Source organism: Hippoglossus stenolepis, chromosome 16, assembly GCF_022539355.2.
Source record: "Hippoglossus stenolepis isolate QCI-W04-F060 chromosome 16, HSTE1.2, whole genome shotgun sequence".
In the NCBI taxonomy this organism is placed as follows: Eukaryota; Metazoa; Chordata; class Actinopteri; order Pleuronectiformes; family Pleuronectidae; genus Hippoglossus; species Hippoglossus stenolepis.
In genome coordinates, this window is record NC_061498.1 from 22529608 (window position 1) to 22553496 (window position 23889).

General features: G+C 40.6%; 1 protein-coding gene across 6 annotated transcripts in view; it reads left to right on the top strand.

Annotated features, from left to right (window-relative positions):
- Positions 1–464: 464 nt before the first annotated feature.
- Positions 465–23889, top strand: part of smg1 (SMG1 nonsense mediated mRNA decay associated PI3K related kinase) — a 79254-nt gene continuing 55829 nt past the window's right edge. For 4 of the 6 annotated variants that reach the window (XM_047343825.1, XM_047343826.1, XM_047343828.1 and 1 more), the window contains exons 1-14: positions 465–691; positions 6648–6796; positions 7774–7926; positions 9542–9675; positions 10976–11034; positions 11652–11865; positions 12205–12330; positions 12447–12519; positions 14295–14392; positions 14985–15158; positions 17880–18101; positions 18393–18494; positions 19501–19791; positions 23068–23198. In XM_047343825.1, the coding sequence (XP_047199781.1) occupies positions 615–691; positions 6648–6796; positions 7774–7926; positions 9542–9675; positions 10976–11034; positions 11652–11865; positions 12205–12330; positions 12447–12519; positions 14295–14392; positions 14985–15158; positions 17880–18101; positions 18393–18494; positions 19501–19791; positions 23068–23198 (2003 nt within the window). In that variant the 5' untranslated portion in view covers positions 465–614. Of the gene's footprint in view, positions 692–6647; positions 6797–7773; positions 7927–9541; positions 9676–10975; positions 11035–11651; positions 11866–12204; positions 12331–12446; positions 12520–14294; positions 14393–14984; positions 15212–17879; positions 18102–18392; positions 18495–19500; positions 19792–23067; positions 23199–23889 lie in introns of those variants that run through there. The other 2 variants (XM_047343827.1, XM_047343829.1) reach the window with 2 other exon arrangements.

The following is a 23889-nucleotide window of genomic DNA, read 5'->3' on the forward strand; positions in this document are numbered from 1 at the left end:
TCTAAATGAAAATAAAAGAACATATAAACCATTTATTTATGTTTCATATGTATATATTTAATGACACATGTATCAATTTAAGTATTTATTTGTCTATTTTTCTAACATTACCATCCCATTCTCTTGGCTTTATTTTAAAATATTTACTTTAAGTTCCGGGACAAGTGTCTGCCTGTTTAGTAGCATTAAAACAATATGGAAAATGAAAAGAGGAGTGCCTTTTTTTAATTTGATTTTTTCATTATTCAAAAACGACTCAATTTCCCGTTTTTTCCCGAAAATATCACGTATTTTGTGTTTCGGTTTTTTATTTAAAGATCATGTTTGATACCCGGGCCTTTTACTTCCGCCCAAAATTGGAATTTCGGATATTTGATAGATGAATTAGACAAACCAGACACTGTAGTGTGAAACTACCTCCACAAGGTGTCAGTAATATAACGTCAAGGATGTCACATGCCGTACTAACTCATAGAAGAAGAGTACCTTCAGCTAGCGATAACGCCAAATTGCTAACCTTTTCGCTAGACTTGACTAAAAACAATAGTGAAAAGTCATCTTTAGGATAGACACGGTAACTGCTGCCAGCGGGTCATGCAGCTCTCTAGAAGGTAATGAGCCGTAAAGCTCCAGGGTCTCGGCTCAGCGGCGCCCACAAACTGCAGCCACAGTGGAATGACTGGGAGGCCAGGTTGGTGTTGGGCTCCGGGGGAGGCGGTCTACTACTAAACGGTGACTCTGTGGGCCTGTGTTGCGTTGCTTTGTGAAGTTTTGGCCGCATGGGAAGAAATACTCTGTTGTCTTTACATAACATTACGTGCCCATGAATGTTCACCTGCACTCTCTTTAAATCGTAATATCGACGTAGCTCGTCACGAAGTATAATGGGAGCCGAGCACTGGTCCTTTATGGACCGTCTCGAATACAGCCAACGCTAGCTAGCCTATTAGCCTACATGTTAGCAGAGTGCTACTATCTCAGTAAATGCTCAGGATCAACAAACCGCACGACAGACATTAACAAAGCTGTGATGACTTTCTGTGAGCCCCATTGACTAAGTCAGTTAATAAATCTGAAGGTGATACGGATACTTGATGAACTGCTTTAGTCGTATGTGGGCTACGGCGTTAGTCTAGCCGTTTAGCTTGATTACAATACACCCTGCGCTGGCTAACGATAATTAGCAAGCACAGAGAAGAAGCCACCCTTTAACGTTATCAATTCATCGAAAAGCGTCTATATTAGGTTTTACCAATATGCATTGTTAAATATGACGCCGCCGCTCGTGTATAGTTCCGAACTCGCATCACATAATTGCAGAAGTCGACACAGCAGGCACCGAAGTAATAGTGTCCAGAGTTAGCATCACGTGTTAGCCCATTTCATGACAACCAAACATCAGCTGTATGTCCAGTGTTCCTTGTAACGGGGCAGCTGACCCAGGCTTGCTTTGTTTGTGGCAGTTTACTTTCCAAAAATTAGATACATTGATCATTTGTTTGGTAATATTCTAAATGCTTCAGAGCCACGCTGCATCTCCAGGCCCTATTTTGACAACAGGGTGCTTGTGACAACAAAATTGCTTTTTAATATTGAGTTGACATTATGGTTAATGTGTAATTGTTTCTAAATATATCTATATTCAACCAAATATAAAACAGAGAATGCTGAGTTAGGAAGCTGGATCTGAACCACACAACTCACTGTTGCCCCTGAGACCTGAGTTGGGTTCATTTGGCCCTGCATTTAGATCTTCCCAAACATTTCCTAAATATTCATGTACATGTTTGAACCTTACAGTTCTCCAGTTAAATGGGATGACTGAGTCTGAGACCCTGTAAACAGTATTGCACACAAAACGTTTTGCTTGGCTATAATGTGAACCTGTGTAGGCCATTTTGACTGATTACCTGATGGAGGCAGCCACATGTACTGAGTTTATATTTAATATTGGGAATACTATTTGTAATCACGGGTGTGGGTGCAGTCAAGGTAAAAGTGGAATCAAAATAAAAAGATTACACACACCTTATAAACTCAGCAAGTTACTCAGCAGTAACTTGCATGCAATTAATTTAAAAATAGACAACGCTATGATCCAGCATGATAGTCCCTTTCTCTACCAATCAAAAGACTTTGGTGATCTGCTTATGCAAGTTAACACAATATGACTTTCAAAGTTGTTGGACCGCTTTGCAGTTCACACTACATGGTGACAGGGGGTCATACTCGACACAGTCTTTCCAGAGCTGTTTTTAGAATTGTCTTCTGGAGGAACTACAGAGAATTGGGTCAGGACTTTCTTCAGAGATTTCCTTTCACACATTAACAACACAGCGGGAGTTTCTCTGCTCAAGACACGTTCATAACAGCAAATAATTATCCATAGGATTCAGGTGATGAGTGGTGCAGCAGGATGTAACGTATATATTCTGCTGCAGAGATAACGTGTTTGTTTACAGCAGATCAACACAGGCAACGTCCCCTATCACCAAAAACTCTCGACATCTTCGTTGGTGTCCCAGTGTCTGGCGCTGCTTTTTTGTGCGAAGATGTTTGTTTTCTTTTTGTTTTTTTCCTGTTTGCATCTGTGACATGTTGTAAGTGTCATCAACATCCCCACTCGCTGAATTAAGCAGAGTATCTCCTGCTGTGTTCTCACGTCGGCTCCTCCTGACTTTCTGCAGACTTTATACTAGGTGTCCAGGCGGAGAAATTCTGCAGAAACTCAGGAGACTCTCACTCGGACATTTGTGTTTACACATACAACTTCTCTGGAGAATGTTTGGACTTCAGTATGTGTCTGAAAGCTGCTCAGGAGGAACCCTAACTAGAATGTCTGGCTTCCAAGCTATGTTTTATCATGAAAACACACATGAGAAGAGATATTTTAGCTGCTTTCAGACATGCACTGAACTCTGGATGTACTCCTGAAATTATCCAGAGGTGGTGGTATGTGAGATTGCAAATGAGTTTTCAAATGTGTCAGTTGCTGTGGACTTTCTCTGGAGTTTCTCCTGCTGACCCCCTAGTTAAACTTTGGATATTGAACGAGTGAGCCCTTGTGAGAATACAGCTGGAGATTACCTGAAGGTTTCACTGAAAGTGAGCAGGTGTTTTTTTTTTTTTAACACGCAACTGATACAAAACTGAAAATAAATAGATAAATACAAATCTCTGAGGATGGAAATGTGTTGCAATACACATAGAGGACACCAACAAGGATGTTTTTGATAAGATTCATCAAATTCATCAGAATTTCTACAGAAAACTTTAATAAATGAAACGTAAAGAAAGTCATATCCATTATGCCAGGGTGTTAAAGCTTCATGTAGGGGCATGAATGCAGACTTGTGCACGTGTGTGGGAGACTTTTTTGCATAGTATTAAAAAAAATGTATGCTTTAGATTTTCTGTATTATCTGTGACATCTACTCCACTTATCTCGATTGAGAAATATGGATCCATCATTTTGGTTTCTCTGAGGTTTTTGCAATTTCTTACCCATTAACATTTTTTTTTGTTTTTCCTCACTCTAGTTGAGGGTTTAGGGCAGAGGATTGTCACACCTTGTGCAGATTGTTGTTAAAGGGATAGTTTACTATCACACTGCTAGCAGAATTAGCCATGCTTTTGGGCAAGAGCTTGAGTGCGGTGTGTGCGTGCCTCTGGAGGAGGATATCAGGACATTTAGGCTAAAAACATTGTGTAAATGATGCCGTTTCAGGACTTACGGACACTTAGATGACACCACAGGAGCAGTATGGAGGCATTTTGAGTTATTTTTCTGTTGTGTCTTTACATTTGAAGGAGTCCCCAGTTACTTCAATTGTATTGGATTTGGCTGCAACGCTATTTTCCCCTGAATCTCCAGAAGTGTTTTGGGGACTCAAACACTCTGTCTACCTCTCCGTCAGCATAGTGGTGAATAGATAATGAGGGAATTACAATTTTTTGTTGAACTACCCTTTTAAGTCCTATGTGGCAAATTGGGATTTTTGAATATGGGCTAATCAAATAAAATGTTATTGATTGCATATAAATGCGCACCTCCCATGGCTATGCACAGTAATATTGTCCCTTGTGAGTTGACATGGTTAGTAAATGCAAAACTGGGTAGGGTTGTATTCGAGATGAACTTCTGGTAGTTAAATAATTTGCCAGGCTGATTGATTTTATTATGTTTGTACTGCTTACATACAATCTAAAAAATATCAAAATTTAATCTACTGCATTATGTCGTTCAGTTCATGCTGCTCCTGTGCTTGTCTGTTTTGGTGTCTGTGTGGATTTGCAAATTCCAGTGTACTCTGTGCATAGACTATGTACTATGTTTATTCTTACCATTTGCGATGAAAACTAGATGTTTAAATTTTTTAACATGGTTGTGGTGTATTAACTCTCAGCCTCCTCTTAAATACAAGAGAAACTAGAAAAGTTATTGCCTCTGCATTAGGTTTGGGGGATATGTTAAAATTTCCTAACAACAACTCGGTATATGGACACTGAAAAGCTAAACATTTCTTTAAACTGTAACTGGTAAGAGACATTAGCTGAGTCGGTGTCTGTTCGTCAGTGAGAGTGATTTTAAGAAAGTGAGCGAGCAGAGTTGGGATGGACTGAGTTGAATGAATATAACATATGTATAAGAACTACTAGTTCCTTTTTACATTTTTTTATTTATGTGAATTTTGAATGAACTCTCAAGGAGGCAGTCCATCAGCGAAATGAAATAAAATTGCGCAAACTATCGCCCCCTAAAAACGACAGTGAACTCAACAAGTTGGCAATTGACATTATATTCGTCTACCAGTGTCCCAATCCTATTCTGCATTACAAACTTTAATTGCTACAGTCTTTTTGTCTGTAGTTTTGGTCATCCTCCTTATTACTTATGACATCAACACCCTCAGAATTGAGAATGCCACACAGTCAGCCACATCTGTGTCTAATAAACGGCCTATTATAATTGACTGAAGCAATATTCTGCAAGTGGTGGGAACGTGACAAAATGAAACGACAAGGAATGAAAACTGAATTTTTAAATGTCTCATTGATTTTACCATCCTCAACAGACAGAGCTTAAAATAATATCGGTAGTTTGTGCTTTGCGCAAAGTTCCTGCAACTGACATGCAGTTCAGCAGGTAGGCCGAACTTAACAACTGTCCTCTGTCACTTGGTCTTAGAGGGTTTGCATGTTGCTGTCTTTATGTCATCCCTTACAGGCTTTAAATGTTCCCACTCTTTGGATGATATTCTGAATTTCTTACTTAATGAGCAGGCAGCACTCTGCAGGTGGCTGTGACATACACATGCTGCACATACCTGCTAAAGACTGCACAGTCAATTTTCTTTCTACAACAAATCTGACCAATAGAAACTTAGCTGACAAACAACTCTTATCAATTTACAGGTTATTCAACTATAAGTCCAAAACAATTTTTAATAAGTTATATAAAGCATCCAAGATCTATGGAGTGCTGCTGAATCATAAACAACAGTATAACCAGGTAAAGAATATTTTTTCTTTATTTCATCTTTCTCATTTGGAGGGGTGGGTGAAGTGTTTGAGTCCACAAAACACATCTGGAGTCTCAGGGGTAAACTTTGTTGCAGCAGAATCCAATACAATTGAAGTCAATGGCGACTTACACTTAGACTTAATTAAACAACAGAAAAAACATAAAATGCCTCCATACTGCTTGGGTGGTGTCATCCAAGTGTCCGCAAGCCCATGTTTTAGCCTAAATGTTCACTGATATCTCCCTACTAGGTGCGTTCACGGACCATCGGACACACCATCGTATGGCTACGTCTGCTAGCTTAGCCACTTTCAGTGGACTTTGGGGCTAAAACCACAGGTTTCTTCCTTGCAGAAGCTGTTTAGTGAGACTCTTTTTGAATTTTGCCCCAAACTCAAACACAACTGGCACAATTTCCCCATCGGATCACTACAGCAGATGCTCCAGACGTTTTCAATATGTGCTAAGTCAGGCCATTACAGATGACAATATCAGTTTTCTGCATGTTTGTTGAACTGTTGGTTTGATGTTCTTAACTTCATGTCATCTCACCTTGTTCACTATGTCCATCTCTGCGACTCTGCTCTAATCACTGTGTGTGAGTGCGCGCTAGGGCAAGTCAAGTTGAGTGTCAGCATTTTTGTGTGTGTATGCGTACTTCTGTGTGTTTGTGCGCATGCCAGCAGGAGATGAAAATCGGGGCGACTGGGAGCCGATCATTGGGTGTTCAGAGACATATCTTAGTTCTGTTACATCACACACATGCCAACTTGATTGGTCTTGCGGGCCATAGAAACTTTTAAGAGAGCTGTATCTGGCCATCGGGCCTGTTAGTTGTGTAGGCCTCATACACTTATTTCAAATATGAAACTCTGTTGACTTTCTGAGTGACTAGCATGTTGGCCGCGTTTCGCTCCTTTTTGTATCTGTCGCTTCAAATTAAACACAACCCAGCATATCTTAAAATCTCATGGTTGTGGTTTTTACTCGCACACTGTGCTCCAAAAATATTTTTCCTATTTGCACACATCTATATTTAGGGGCAAATGTTAGTAAAACCTTGCTGTGACTTCAGTTAAAACATTAAAATTTTGCTTGTGTGTTTATCTATCCATGTATTCAGAGTTGAAAGCGTGTCATCCAGCCAGGACGGAGTGAAGTCCAAAGAACTTGGTTCAGAAGCATTGTATGACGCATTACCCTCCAGCTGCCCTAAACTGCCTGCAGTGCCCAGTGATGCCTACACTGCTGAAGATCAATACCAGGAAGAGGGTGAGGCCACTGGTAGCACTTTTTGGTCATGCTGAATTTCTTAGAAAAATAGTGCTTTCCACACATTGCTTTATTAAAGGCTCTGAAGGAGTAGAAATTAAGAATGCTGCTTAAAGGTTCTTTCCACCTCAACATTCAAACAGTATTGTTAATGTGAATATAATGAAATTCTGTATATAGTATAGAATCATAAAATTTAATCAACTTTTAGCTGAGAGTAGTTAAAGGATTGTTTTTTTTCTTCAAAAAATGTAAATCTACCCACCACTAAGCCAATGGAGGGGTGAGTGAAGAGTTTGAGTCCACATAACACTTTTGGAGCATTTGCAGCATTGCAGCCAAATCCAATACAATTGAAGGAACTGGTGACCCCTACTTCAAATGTAAAAAGACAATAGAAAAAAAACTAATATGCCTCCATACTGCCTCTTTGGTGTCATCCAAGTGTCTGTAAGCCCCGTCAAATTGACTCGAAACGTTGCCATTTACACCATGTTCAGTCTAAATGTCCTCTACTGGTGCTAGCAGAAGTAGTGATGCTACCACGCTCTCCAGAGGAGAATATCATAGTACATTTAGGCTAAAAACATGGTGTAAATGATGCTGTTTTGAGTCAAAGACCTACCTTCACTCTCCCGACCCATCAAGGAGAAAGATGTCATACAACAATGTTTTTACAAATGGAGATTTGGAGATGAAAGGGTTGCTTGAAGCTGGCTTCAAGTGTGAACTACCTGTTAGCTGGCCTTAATGCCAGCTGAGAGTGTGCTGGTCTTCGGACCTCAAGAGTAAGCTTAGTCCGAAATAAGTTTTAAATAAACGCAACCAAAGCGTCTCAAACAAAGGCTCAGACACTCAGGAAGTGACTAATCTAACATGAGAAATGTTGCTCCTTTTTGCTTGGTATGTCAGACATGCTTATGTCTGTCAAAACATTGTAACACATGATTTAATCCAATGTGGTTTGTGTCCCTAAGGTGGATATGAAGCTGCTCAAGGTGTCTGTGATACTGCTTTTGGTTGGAAGTCGCTGGGGCAAGAGTTGAGGCCTAATGACGTGACAACGGATTTGACTCCTTTTCAGCATGGAAACCGTGCTTTAGCTTCAAAGGAAATGAGGAAATCACAGGGTAAGCTCTCTGACAAGTGGTCAGCATTCTGAAATATTACAGCAAGGGCAGCAGCACACAGATAGCATGGCATTCATTTGGAAAGTATTCATCTCACTCTCCTTTTAGGCAGATGATGTATGACTGTGTATGTGAGGCCCTTCCTGCACCTGTATACATTCCTGTATAACACTCATCCTTCAGTTCTTACACTCTTCAACTCGCTAGCAGGGGCAATTTGGGGCTCAGTATCTTGCCCAAGGACACTTTGACATGTAGACTGGGGAAGACTAGGATCGAACTTCCAACCTTCTGGTTAGAGGATGACCTCTATAACCCCTAAGCCACAGCCGCCTGTTGGAGCCATCTTTGGCGCTCGACACTGGAAAGTGCTGGGGAGACCTGGCTTCATCTGACTCAGCCGGGTTAACGGGGTTTGAGCCTGATTCCTACATGACCGACAGGCAACCACAGCCGAAACAAATTCCTCATCATGAAGATGATGATATGCTAGATATTATTTGGACTTTCATGGTTTATCTGAGGACAACCAGTAGACCAGGACGATGCATTATTCTTTTCTCTGGACTGCTGTACAGCTGACCAGCTGAAGGTGGATGGCCTTCTCCTCCACTGGCTCAAAAACCATTGCGATTTGCAGAATGTTACCTCCTTCCTGAGCCATCAACAGTTAAGAACTGCCTGCTAATGCACCTCCATGTCTTTTTGGAGCTGACGTCAGCATGGGACGCTGTCTACCTGCGTCAAGGTGCCTGGCTATGGACAGGTTTCAGTTTTGAATGGATCTGAGAAGACTTGGTTAGTCAACTCCTCACCTATGGAACCATCTCTAGCCACTTATTTGGCCCCGTCCCACAACCAGGGTGCAGGCGGTGCAGTCCTTTGGTTCTCTGCTTTGCAGCTGTCTAACATTTATCCAGTACAGGCTGGCACTGCTTGCTTACTGAGCAATGGATTTCAAGTATTTCATCAAATTGTTTGCACCTCTTTCAGTGGTTGACTGTTTCCCTTCATCTCCCTCGCTGCATTCATCACACGATGTTTATCCACATAGTTGTGAAATTTCACCAGGACAGGCCATGGCTGGGGGGCACGATCAAAGGAAAATTGTATCTTGCAGCTTTAAATGATGGGCTACAATTTAATGCTGCAGGTGAAATATTTCAAGATTGGAACCAAAAAATTAGAACCTAAAAATAAATCATACAATGTATGCGTTTGTGGTAAGTGCTAAGTATCTGTAAGCCCCGACATTCAAATTCAACTCGAAACAGCGTCATATACACCATGTTTTTAGCCTAGATGTCCTCTGATATACATTTTTAGGATGAACTATCCCTTTAACTCCTTGTACTGAAAGCAAGATGAGGGCACTGGTCCTCATCATGGCTTGGATGCGCCCAGAGTTACAAAATTTATTGGAGGTAAGATTGTAGGACTGTCCTTTTGAAAAACATTTTTGTGTCTCCCAAATTATAACAAGGTTACGGCTGGGTCATGCAATGCTACACATTAAGGATGAGCATCTGAAAATGCACATGGCAGCATGTGATGGTATAGAGAATCAGTGGAGTGAGTGATGTGTTGTTTCTGACATGCAGCATTGTTGTTACAGACAGAGGTGCTCACTCAGAGGAGTCTCGGCTGGCCAACATCCTGCGCCGAGTCTCCAGGGAGGACGATCGTGACCGCAGGCTGGCCACCCTCAAACAGCTGAAGGAGTTCATCAACCACGGAGAGAGCAAAGTGGTCAGTCAGGAATCTAGATATTCTTGTTGCTGGCTTTAGTACAGAAATAAGAACAAGTGGAAGCTGTTCTTCCCTTTTCTCCTAGGCTTTTTCTATATTTTAGAGTGTTTTTTTCAGTGTTCAGTGGTGTCAGCTAGTCGGGTAATTGTGGTCAAATATACTGTAACTGAACAGCTGCATCATACTGTAAATATACCCTTGCCTATAACCTACAGACCTAGCCTTATCCTGAGTGACTGTTAGAGATGAAACTGTATGAAAATTATGCATTACGGTTATAGTGACCAAAATGATCAGTATTATCACGGTATTGTTAAAATGCTGCGCTCGCTGAAGCCTGCATCTTGGAGACTTGCTGACTTTGGTTGATGCTGGAAAGTATCAACCAACTCATCAAGGAATAGTGTTTCTTGAATATAGCAACAAGTGACTCTCTTCTAATTACTAACACGTGGAACTGATCTTTCACGAAATCAGCTGAATTCATATTTATGTTCATGGATGAACGCGGATGAATTTTGGCCATGAGCTTTACTCCATGGTAATCAACTGTGGTTTTAATAATTAAAATTTCACATGGTAATACTATCCATCAGGAATGTTACCGTGGTTAATCGTGAAACCGGTGACCCTTTCATCCCTAATCACTGTTGCAAATAATGTTCATGATCAGTCATTGAAAATGCACATTCTGCTAAATCTTTACCATTGTCTTAGGTTGTGCATTCCTAATGGACCAATTGTCAATTCAAACTGCTATGTAATAACATCAATCCCAGTTGTCATTTCAACCAAAGACAACTGCAGATGGTTTATCTGATAACACAAGTGCAGAGTTTCCAACCTAGTAGGGCTGCTGTAAATGTGTTTTTGTATATGGGCTTACCTTTTTCTTAAGGAGAACAATTGCTCCTAAGATTAAATATTATCAAAGCAGAAAGAACTTAAGGTGCACAATGAATGCCACCTTGATCTGACTTAAGAGATGATGTCCCACTCAAATTGCATTTGTTGGAACTAAAGAAACACTCTGTAAAACCATTGTTCAACCATGACAAAACAAAGTAGTAGTTGCTCTCTCAGAAACTATCTTTGACAAGTACTGACTATCGCGTCCATGTATAGAGAGCACACTGTTTAGTATAAGGTTATTATGCAGGCCAGAAAAACAACAATACATTTAGCACCACTGTAAAATGAAATAGTAAGGCTGAAGATGATAAAAATGAAATGTGTTGAAATAGAAGCAAAGTAGCGTCAAACACTTCACTGTCCTAATATTGTATTTTCTCTCACACAGACCCTGGTCAAACAGTTGGACAACATCCTCAGCATCTTGAATGACATTTTGAATGAGAGGTAAGAGGAAACTGTGTGCTGTTGGTTTACTGACTTGTGGAACACTCACCGTCAAACTGGAAGGAAATGTCTGTCCAGGTGGGTCAACAGTCCAGGCTTTAGAAATGGAAAGGTTAATACCTGCTAGAGTTGGGCGATATGCTACAATTTTCCAATCAGCCACTGTCATCTTAAAAAAAAAAAAGTGTGTGTGTGTGTGTGTGTGTGTGTGTGTGTGTGTGTGTGTGTGTGTGTGTGTGTGTGTGTGTGTGTGTGTGTGTGTGTGTGTGTGTGTGTGTGTGTGTGTGTGTGTGTGTGTGTGTGTGTGTGTGTGTGTGTGTGTGTGTGTGTGTAAGCTGAGCCTGCATGGGCGCAAGCAACTATCAGTGAATGCATTGAAGAGCTTGTCGCAAAGATCTCACATATTTTGGATTACAAACATATAGTGCGGCAAAAGATTCACACTGAATTTCCCTGCTCTTTGTGCTTATAATCCAGAGGGGTGTGTGTCATTTAAGAGAAGTATCAGCCATTATGTGGTGATCAGTGTTGTAGCCAAAGGTCAACCAAAACTTATATTGCCCACCAGTGTCTGCCCTCTAACGTGGTCTCTTTGCCCATGTTCTTGATGTGTGTAGCAGTAAGCTCCTGTGGGAGTTGCGTCAGGAAGCAGCAGCTTGCCTTGGGCTCCTCTGCACAGTGCTCAGCTACGAGGCTGAGCGCATCTTCAAGTGGCTCTTTATCAAGTTAACCTCAAGCGGCCGTGACGAGGTTAAGTTGTTGTACCTGGTGGCAGCACAGCGTGCTTTGGAAGCTGCTGGAGAGAGGAAGGCCTTCTCTCACGTCATGCAGGTAATATATACAGAGACTTTTTGTACAACTCTGGACTGAGCTGTGTTTCAAAAGCATTTTTAGACTTGATCTAGTTTTCATAGACTTATTTTATTACAAATAACTCATCCCATGAAAGGTTGCATTCTAAGGTTACTGCAGCATGGATTTGCTTCCAAGTTAGTAAAATAATATGATTTGTGGTGCTCCAACTCTAGTAAATCTCTTGAGTTTTACCAGGTTACAGGCACCAGATTCCCTAAAACCCATCTTGGTAGTGAAGAGAAAGGGAAGTGTGTTCTGTCTGGTGCCTAGTAAGGCCTGGTAGGTGGATCATTTTGAGTGTGTCATTTGTTTCAGCTGGTGATGAGCAACCTGCAGTCCATCCTGGAAAATGTGGACACACCAGAGCTGCTTTGTCAAAGTGTTAAGTGTATTCTTCAGGTGGCTCGCTGCTACCCGCATGTCTTCAGCACCAACTTCAGGGTGAGTGTTTCAGCAGCAAGTGGTTATTGTTGATTATGTTTAAAGCTCACAGTTCAACAAAGGATGAACTTAGCCAATACCAGTTCCACGTCCTTTGATGTTTGCTGCTTCCACAGGACACAGTGGACATCTTGGTGGGCTGGCATATTGACCACACACAGAAGCAGGCACTCACTCAGCAAGTCTCAGGTCAGTTTGATTTTATATAGGCACTCTAAGGTTTTCTAAATTTGTCTCTGGTGTTTTGATTGCATGCTAGTAATTGTCTTGTAATTCAGTGCAATGTGGTAAACATTTGTTTGCCACAAACATCTTCCGCTTCAAATTTCACAAACTTGTTTATGCCTAAGGTGCCGAATTAAAACCTACTCTAAAACCTAAGCATTGTATGAAAACAACCACGTAAAACCTGAGGGTTGCATGAGACATGTATCATGACTCACAAAGTGAGGATGTGAGTGTTAAATTGAGCGGAACAATCTGGAGTCATAATAGACATCACCGATTACTAACTAGATACAAGTGATTATCAGTTTGTGTGAAGAGTAACGGAGATGAGCAGACACACACACACATACACTCCTGCAGACAGAAGTGTTTTTCCTTAGATAAAGAAGCAACGCAGTGTTTTAACTTCATTGTTGCAGAACAAGCGACGCCCCAGAACATAAATATGAATTCAGCGGGTTTTTATAAAAATGATTCCTAAGTGTGAGTGATTAGAATACATCAGAGTCACTTGTTGAACTGTGGAGTAATGTGCCTCAGTGCAGTGGCCCTGCTCAGGGGGGCCAGGCGGGGCCACCTTGATACAGTAAAGGCTATAATCTGAGTTTGTCATTTTAAGCCCAAAGTGCAGCACACAAATCTAAACTGAATGATTGTTAAATCAGTATGGAGAGAGCACTGACCACTGTCATAGACTTACTGTTTTAGCCTGATTTTTGAATTGTCAAAACCTTATTACGAAATTACGGCACAATTGTAATAAGCGTAACAGTCGATAATATTTTTAAGGCATTTCTAAATAAAAAGAGAGTTCATGTTTGTTTGACAAATTGTATTAATTGATGAAAAAGCAGCCATGTGCAGTAATATAGAAAATTGTGTATGTGATACATTTAAATGCATCGTTGTGAATCGAATCTTTGACTGCTGAATCCTAATGGAATCGTAAGGCCAGAGAAGATGTACACCTCTACTACTATCACATCTCTAGTAATTAGCTGCAAATTCACCATGGATTAGAACTACTGAGTACAGAGCTGCTCGGGCTCCTAAAAAAAATTAGTGCTGAAAAATAAACAAGCCCATACATTCACTCACTGCTCAAAGTTAACAGTAAGTCAGCTGTTATGAGTCTGTTAATGTACAGGATTTTTTTCAGCAAGTTATCCAATAGACCTCTGTGTAAATGGCGATATATCAGCATTTTGTTTCTCTATGGTGGTGAGGGACACACTATACAGCACTATACAGCTATAAGGAATGTTGCTCATAGTGAGTGAACTTGTAATACGAGATGAAAGTGTAATTTCAGACGGTGTGTATATGCAGTGGTTACTGGGACTTGTCCTGGTCTTTCTACATGAGAATTTCCATGTGTCATCTTCTGTGACTGGGCTCACTAGCCACTCATAACCAAGTCAGTTCATGTATGTTAAAATTAAAGAGGGATGCATAAGGACAACACAGCAATGAGTATACATCTAACCAACCCAACCTTGTCACCATCACCACCATTTTTCAACTTTGTTTTTCAACTTTTGTCAGAAGTTTTATTTTGTTACTGTTCTCCCATGTATGCTGCCTATGGATACCAGACATTAAACCATTGATATATCATCTTGGGGGTACCAATACCTCAAATTAAATCCCAGAAAGGTGTAAAATATGGGCCCTTCAAGAGCATAATGACAGTGTAAAGGTTTTCATCTGCCATTCTTCTCTTCCTGTCTGTTTAGGCTGGTTACAAAGTCTGGAGCAATTCTGGGTGGCAGACTTGACCTTTTCCACCACCCTGCTGGGACAGTTCTTGGAGGACATGGAGGCATATGCAGAGGTGAAGTTAGTCTTAACGCAAAGTCCACGCTGAATTGCAGCCATGCCAAAACATGCTAATAATAGATTGATCAAATAGTCTATTGATTGATTATTTTCTCCAAATATATTTTCAATACGATATATTTACTATATTATTCAATCAGACGAGATGAATGTAAATATGTAGTTTTCAATAGGAGCAAGTCTTCATTTGTGATTAAAATGCCCATATCAAGCTTCTTGTAGTTTTCACTTTCCTTCAGGTTGTACAAGCTTTTATGTGCATGTGGTAGCTCTGTCAAGTTACTAAATTCAATGTCTGCTGCAAAGTCATTCTGTGTTACAGAATATGCCTAATCTATACTGCTGGCTTTTTTTCAAAAAGCATGTATGTCACCAAGTAAAATATAATATGCCTACCTGCCAGCTTGTTTTACACACGTAAACCTATTCTAGATCCCAAACCAAAATGATGAATATTTAAATGGGGGGGAAAATACACGACAAAAAGATTATCAAGGAATCGTTTTTAAACTATGTTCTTTTACAATTAAATGTGGCAGTATATATTGTATAAGTGCTTAACTGAGTTGACTGATTCTCCTGTTTAGGATTTGAGCCATGTGGTGTCAGGCGAGGCACTGGATGAAGACATTCCCCCTCCCTCAGTGTCTCTACCTAAACTGGCAGCACTACTCAGGGTTTTCAGTACAGTGGTCCGCAGCATTGGAGAGCGATTCAGCCCCTTCAGAGGTCCACCCATCACTGAAGTCTACGTCACAGATGTAAGAGGCACGCAAAGAGAACCAGACGGAGGGCTGAGCAGTGTTTCTTCTTTGTAATTTAATTTTTATTCATTTTTTTAATATGTACAGATATAATTAAGCAAACACGTTTTAGTCAATGAAAAATATGTAACACATTGAAGTGAATAAAGGTAAACAAAGTGGAGAGATATACAAAATATTGGTACAAAATGATTAGGTTCAGTGAAAAAAAAAAAAAAGAACTGTAGAGACAAATGAAGTGTAAAAATAATAGGACACCATGAACCAATAATTGGATTAGGACAAACAGACAAAAACAACCAAAACCATCTCCCTATGAGGATCAAGCAGTGTTCTAGTGACTGTAATCAGAGACACACATACTGTGTTCTGGACAAGATGCACTCATAAGTTCAGCTGAATGGAAAGCTACGAGAGTTGCACAGTATCACAACATATTAAAAAAAAAATGGACCTTGTTTTAAGGGTGTTCCAATCCGGGTTTTGGGGCTGATCACCAGTCTATGGGCCTGTTTATGGCTGATTAACATGTGGCTTGGGTGATCGAAGTGATTAATTATGATCGAATTTCTCTTCCCAGCTCCATATGCAAATACACCCAACAGGGCTGAATCCTACTCAGAGTTTTGTCATATTGAACTCCTGTATCAGCATCACGTTTCAGCTGCACTGTCAGCAGCTGCATGAGTGATGCTTTGCAGGTTTTTATAAATTAACTATATGAGCAGGACACAACTTAACCTACTTTCATATCACAGACTATTTTCAGGATCAGTTCTTGTAAAAAAAAAAAACGAACTACCTAAGTTAGAATACAAAACTATTTACTGAAAAAAATGACGAGTGAGCTATCTCAATTCCCTCCCATCTCTGTTGACAATTGCCCTTCATTTTCTTCATTTGATTGGCTCCTCTGATCGGCGTTTATAGAGATCGCTGATCAAACTAATTAGAGGAATTATTGGTGGATACTGATTGGATCAATCAGAGCACCCTTACCTTGCTTTTAAATTAAGAAATTAAAAGGTATGTTATGCTCATAGTTTGAACAACTGTATTAACATTCAAATTAGTTGATGGTCTTTATTCCTGCAAGTCTTAGAAGATAGAATTAGCCCTGAGTTGAATTTGGAATCATAAATGTTAGTGCCCAATTGCTTTTTATATTACTGAAGGATGTAATATAGGCCAATTAAGAAAAAACGTAATTTGTTATTTGATTGGATTTCACATGTTAATCACATCAACATTGCAGAACAGGGTTGTCGCACTGCACAACAAGGTAAAGATGTATCAAATCAACCAGACGTAAAAAGAAGTGACAATAAAAAAAAAAAATTTAAGTCAGTTTAACAGCTTCTTCGAATTTTGTCATAAACTTGTGGCCAAATGTAGGCTGCATGTGAACCGCATGAGTGATCTGCTCGTTCCTTTTGCGTTGCCTAATTAAACTGTAGTGGCTCTACAGGTGTGCTAATAAAAGTTCCGGGTGGCATGAAACACAAACATTAATTACAAATTTCAGTCAACTTTGTTTATTGACCAAAAATAAATCATCATCCTAATACTTAATTCACAAGTTAACATTTCACATCAATTAAATTGTTTATTTTCACATGAACTGAAACTTAACTAGGGCTGCAAAGCAGCACTGTGTGGGCCCGAGAACTTGCCAACTCGGGACCTGATACGGCCGTGGGGGAGGGCGGTCGGGGACCGGGCGAAACGGCTCTGTGTTGCGTGCGTTTTGTGCACCGCGGGAAGGATAAACTTCCTGTGTTATTGTTACACACTTGTAGTTTGAGGGAGATGGAACACAGTACACTGAAGTTACAGCAATTTCGTGTTTAATGGCAACTTGTTGAAATTTGACCTCACGCCACTAACGTAGTGTTCGGCGAAATCTCACAGTTTCCATATGCCTACATCATCAATGTCTTGAGGCCCTTCTGACAAAGTTTGACATGGTTTTGGTCAATGGACGAGGAGAAGTGCATCAAAGTGTAAGACGTGCAAAAAACAAGACATTTCCTTCTGCCACCAGGGGGCGCTGTGATTTTAAGTCATGATTTTGCGTAGATGTCATCAGGACGGGACTTTTGTCAAACATCCAGTTTGGAGTATATTGGACCATGTATATCCTAGATACAACACCCACAGAATTTGAAGTTGATCTGATGAAAGCTCTAGGAGGAGTTTGTTAATATACAAAATATTTAAATAATCAGAAAAATCTGACCAATTATAATAATTATCCTAATTGTGAACTTTTCAATATTTATAATGAGCATTTATGCAACAACGCTTACATATTTTTTCCTTGGGGTTCTACCCTCTGTTCTGGGTCACTGCCTGTTTACACACAGACATGTAGACAGACAGCGTAGGACTTAGAGAGAATGAAATGAAAAAGTATATATTTTATGTTGACAAAGTGACATCCTCGACCACTCTCCTGCATCAACTCACTGTCTCCTCTAAATCCTCAGCTTTCATGTTTTATGCAATTGTTAAGTCTTATTAGCCGTGTAACTCAAAATCAAATGTGAAAATGATTAATACATGAGTCATGGTGTGGGGAAGGGGCAGTTTCCCACCTACCTTAATGCCACTTAGACGTCAGTGGAATGTGCATTTCTGTACATTCCAGACAGTGACTTTAAATGCCATACTAGAACTTTGTCATTGGAATCATTTTTCTCTGTTCTGTTTCCTAAGGTCCTGAATCGGGTTCTGGCCTGTGTGACCATGGCTAAGCAGGTGCAATTCTCTGAGGCAGTTCTCACAGCAGGAAACGAGTGTGTGGGTGTGCTGCTGGCCAGTGTGGAACCCTATGGTCAGCTGATGGAGGCAGTCCTAGCTTATGGCCTAGACCAGCTGGACTGCTGCCATGCCTGTGGAACAGACTATAGTCTGGCTGTGCTTAGCCTTCTCACTCTGGTACAGTCACTCAGTATTTCTGACAGAATTAGATTGTGTGTCTGTGGGTTGACGAGTGTTGATAATTGTGACTGGCAAGTAAGCTCAGTCCCTGCACCTCGACTGATGATTGGTACCCTGAAGAATTCACTGTCAAGCTGGGCTGTTACTCTTTCCCTGAGATTTTCTGCAAAGCCATATAAATTTCCATTTCTGACAGAAGTCAGGAAATGTATCATATGAGCTTTAATGCTGTTAAAAACAAATTCTGTAACATGTTAAAGTCATTGTTGTCTCTGCATTTTCTTTCAGATTGTGGACCAAATCAACACTAAGTTGCCTGTGTTCTTTGTTGAGAAGTTGTTGGCACCTGACTCCCATTTGCTGAATCTGCGCTTTCACCAAGAGAAAGAGGTGTGTGTGGGCTATTGTGTTTGTGCGAGTGTCGATACATGTTCATGTTTTCTTTTCTCCAAATCAATGGTTCAGTTCAGACATCGTTTTCTTCTTGTGGGTGTGTGGGAAAAGGCCCCCAGGCCAAAGTTCTGTTAAACGTTAAAGAAATTTGGGGAAAAGTAAAAAAAAATCTACAAACTTTAAAAAAAAAAGACATTATATATTGCACTACAGAACAGGCTTTTTCAGCAGTTGTGGGAAGCTCTACAAACGCACACGTCTGCATTTACTGACTGCAAAATCGTTCATTAAGTCGTCATATGACATCTGAGCTAGTTCTGCATTGATGCTGATGACAGCACGACCACTTATGTTCCTGTCTTACACCTGTAAGTTTTAGTATTTGTGTGTGAGAAAGAGAGCCTGCCCCCTGCCTATTATCTGAAGTTCTTTACGTTAAACTTTTTATATAACTGCACCGTTTGTGAGATTTCTGGTACGACCACTGTATTTCCTTGATAAGTAGTAGTCCTAGGTACTAAAAGTAATACCACTACTATACAGTATGTAGTGCAACAAACGCGCTGCCAGTGTGAACAACCGCAACATGCGGCTTTTCCGCGTTGAGACGAAGCCAGTGTGTCCCGAGGGTAACGTAATGAGAACTCAACAGGATGCACCTGCAGGTGTTGAAGCTTGTGGGGTTGGGCCGGGAGACGAGTTGAGGTTCCATTCAGTCTCAGTTTGAGAATTGTTACAGCCCCAATAATTATATGTGGTAGTTGAAGTTTTAGTATTAAGTATTTAGTAGTTCCAAGTATTAATATGCTGCCAAAGCAACCCCACTCTTCTGGACATGTTTGAACCTGGCTGCAGGAATTTGCTCCCCATCAGCCACATGAGCATTTGTGAGACCAGCATGTCGGGGTGAAGCATGCTATCTGCTACAATTGAGGTTAACCTCAATAAGAATAAAACACAATGATATCAAGCGTCAATATTTGTGTGTTTCTGCACTTTACAGGTGATGTCAGCTGTTCATGGTGTGTACAAGGTACTGCTTGGCCTGAAAAACATTCCAACACTGGAGGCAGCTTATAAAATGGTATTGGGTGAGATGGCATGTGCCTTGTCCAACCTGATGGTAAGCCTGGGGCCCACTGGTTTGGACCAGGTGCAAGATAACCCATGTCCCACCATCCAGCATCCCGCTTTTGCTTCCCTCACCCTACCGCTGGAAAAGGCAGAGTTCACCCTCATCTTCAACCTCAGCACCCTCACCACCATTGGCAACACCAAGAACTCGCTCATTGGGGTGAGCCACTATGCTTTTCTGTACTACTAATAACTAAATATCGTCTTTAAGTAGTACCCCTTTGAGATGTAAATTTGTTTTTACCTTTAGTAGCTATACCAGCTCCTAGCAGACAACGTCTAAATGTCTCTTGTCCTTTCTGTCCTTTTAGTGACATAAACATCAAAATGTTTCATTGCCAATATGAACACACCTTTGTCCTCATTGTTTAAAAAATGCTTAAGTATGTTAATTGGTCTTGTGCCACCTTGCAAATGTAACAAAAGGAGCACAGCTCCAATCCCTAAATCACATGTATCACAAGTGGTGAGCTGAAGTCAGAAGCACTGTAGTACTGAGGTGCTGGCTTTAAACAATGACCTGTCTTTATTAAAGAATTACACATAAGAATGCTTTAAATAAGAGCCAAGTACCAACTTAAATGCAAGGTTGGTCTGAGATTGAGTAAGAAGACACACTTCCTCCTACCTAGAGCCGAACTAGGTGCCATCATAGGAAATGCAGCAGGTGTGATCACAAACGGTTGTGAGTAAATTGTAGGAATTGTTTTCTTTACTCTAGAATGGAACCTTTTATATTTAAATACTCTCTATTTACATCGGGAGAGGGTCCTCTCTACGGAGGCCGCCATGTTTTTTATAGTAGCCCAAATTGGACAAACTAAGCACCTTTTGAGATTTTATGACAACTGAAGGCGACCACAGGTTCTCCATCCGAAGTGATGGAGTGCAGCTGTGCAATGTGAAATTAGCTTTGCGCATTATGCAGCTAACAGGCTTCTTTGAAGGCAACTATTTTTATATTTTATTTTAATAGATTTAATTGGTTAGTTTTTGCAGCTTTAGTGTGCTTACCTCTGAAATTAGGTCAAACTGTAGTAAGCACTGATTGGCCAACCTAATCAACTCGCTGTGGTTATCACAGCTGAGACACAAGGTTCCACTTACGGTGGGAATCTCTAGGCACCTCACGATCCCATTCTGATTAAGAGGGCAACGATTCTATGATAAAACGATTATCGATGCATCTCAATGCGTCAATGAATTCTGTTTTTATACATGATTTATTTTTTATCACTTGTCTCGTGGGCTGTCTCTAGCTTCATGATTTGTGCTTTAAAAAGTAGTTTTTTAAAAGACTTACTGTTATTACAAGTGTGCTTTAATTTACAAAATAAGGGTTTCTATTCAAAAGTCAGACAAAAGTCAATCTCTAACAATGGTCAGTGCTCTCCACATTGATTTGACATTCATTGTTTAGATGTGTGTGCTGCATTTAAGAAACCATTAACTCTGATTAAAGCCTTTGCTGTATCAGGTGGCCCCTCCTGGACCCCCTTAGCAGTATTGAGGCGCATCCACTGGTCAACAAGAGATTCTGCTCCTCTGCTTTTTTGTAATCACTTGCACTTAGAGCTGATCTTTACTAAAACCTGTTGAATTCATATTTGTGTTCCTGTACAAGCGAGGCATCACAACTTTTTTCAAACAATGTAGTTAACAAAACTCAGTCTAGTGTGATAATCTGTGGGTAGAACTCTCCTGTCTGCAGCCTGTGTTTGTTTGTGTTTGTCTTCCCGCCTCTGTTGCTCTTCACACAAAAACCTATAACTGTAACCTAACTGTATTTAGTTATTAATCAATGATGTCAGAGCATGAATCTGGATCGTTCCGGTCACTTAAACCCTGATATTCTGGCTGTGCAGGTCTTGTGTTGTGTGAGACAGCTGAACTGCATGCACACAGTGCACACGTGTTTAAATACGTGCCTAAAACTCTAAAGGGAATCAAACAAACACAAAGTTCTTATAACTTCTGATTAGTGTGCACAGGTCAGCAGGGGAGTGGAGGGAGGACAGGAGACCCTGACATGGTAAAAGGCGACTGGACCTAAACTCTGCGTCTGTCCAGGGGTCTCATTTATAACCGTTGCGTACGCACAAAACAGGGCCTGAAACGTACGTACGCCACTTCTCACGCAAACGTTGGGATTTATAAAAACAAACTTGACGGGAATATTTGCGTATTTCCACGCAAACTCTGACCCATGCGTACGAACATTTTGGAGACGGGAAAGTGGCGGTGCAGACGTGAGGTGGTGAACTGAAGCCAGATTATTGATCCACTTCATCATTTACATTAAAACCAACAGCTTTAGTTGTGCTCGCGCGACATATCTGTTCCACACGAACCTTTTAATTGAAAAATATATAAAACAACTTACAGCAAATTACCTTCAGATTCCATTAAACAGCGGAGTTACAGAGCCGAGTCATTAACAGGTTTTAATAATATCTTCTAACACTGTGCGTGTATCATCAAATCACTGCAGTGAACGTGACGGTGCCATCAGGCGCACAGAGCGGACTTACAAGACATGAAGAAAAACGATTCACTTTCCAAATAATATCCCAGAGTGGAGGTTAGGATCCACTGATGTGAGGTAATCTGTCCAGTTGCTCTAAATAAATAAATACTGCCGTGACACTGGTGCGTGATTCTGCTTGATGGATGCACGCGAATGGAAGGATGAAGAAGAAGCGAGGGTTCAGCGATGTATGATCAACTAATATAGATTCTATTGATCTGTTCTCATCGCTTGATGCCGTGACTCTGTCATGACTCATCGTGGAAACCCATTGGTCAGCAGCAAAATGTAATATTCATGAGGTGCTTTGCATTGACCATTTATGGTTGAAAAGGGGCGTGTAGAGGGCGGAGTATGAGGCAGATTTATAAAGCGAACATTGAGTTCAGGTGTGCGTGCGCATGGTTTTATATATCAGAATTTTCTTTACCGTACGCCATTTCTGGCTTTTGTGTACACGTAGACTTTTAATATGAATCCTACGCACTGTTTTATAAATGAGACCCCTGATCCTTAAGCACCAGTAGTTACAATTATGCAGTGGTGGGACATCGCTTAAAAAATTTACATAGCGGAAAACTTTAATTGTTTATGTTCTGTTTCTGCATTTATATAGAGTCATCCACATCCGCATAACGATGAATCAATACATTTCTGCGGTCGTGCAACATGAAGTTTAAAAAAGAGCAAAAGAATGTCACCATCTTAACGGGTCCAAGGAGGTGGCTGTTTAGAAAGCTGTGTATTTGTCACTAAGGTCACAGGAAAGTAAAGCTGGCTCACATCAGTTTGCTGGTGAAAAGCTTTAAATATGTATCAGGATGTTTTGGATGTTAGCACTGACTGAAGATGAACTGCTGTTCTATGTGGCCATGTGTGTTCATGTTGTAATTTGTTTTATCTCGATAGATGTGGGCTTTGTCCCCTACTGTCTTCGCTCTTCTCAGTCACAATCTGATGCTGGTTCACTCTGAGTTAGCTGTCTACTACCCTGCAATCCAGTATGCTGTACTCTACACCCTCTTCTCCCACTGCACCAGGTAATACACACACCTGTACTGTGTATTGTAAAATATAACAAGTAATGTATGTACTAACTGTCCTTTGATAATGTATTATTACTTTATTTGTATTATGTCAGAATATTATTGATACACATGCTAGCACAGATCACACTGTAACTGTTGAATCTTAGTTTTGTGAGTTGTGTATGCTTCTATTGGCAAATGAGGAATTGCCAGTTTTTTTATGTTGATTGTTGTGTTTGTAAAGCTCTGTACTATCAATCTCGTTCATTTCTTATCTGGGTAAATCACCATGGTAACTTATGCTGAGCAGCTAACCTGCTCCAGAGCAGGTTAAGTTGAAGATAAAAGATCAAGCAGTATAAAAGCAGCACCCACTGATCAGGTTCTTTGAGACATGGCATCACCGTTCTTAGAGTATCCTGTGAAGCTCGCTGCATGGATTGTTAGAGGGTCTCTGAGGGGGGCAAGGGTCTTCAGCGACAGACAAAATCCTTTTGTTGGCTCTGATGACTATATGAAATATATCGATTTTCATCAGAGGGAATGTTATACCTGTCAGCTGCTGAAGCTGATCATATGCAACCTGACACCTAGGGGTGGCCGATATATATTGAATATACTCGATGTATGCTTGTACCACGTGCAATGTATAAAATAACTATCGCAACCATCAAGTACAAATTGTCACGTAAATGTTTTAAGC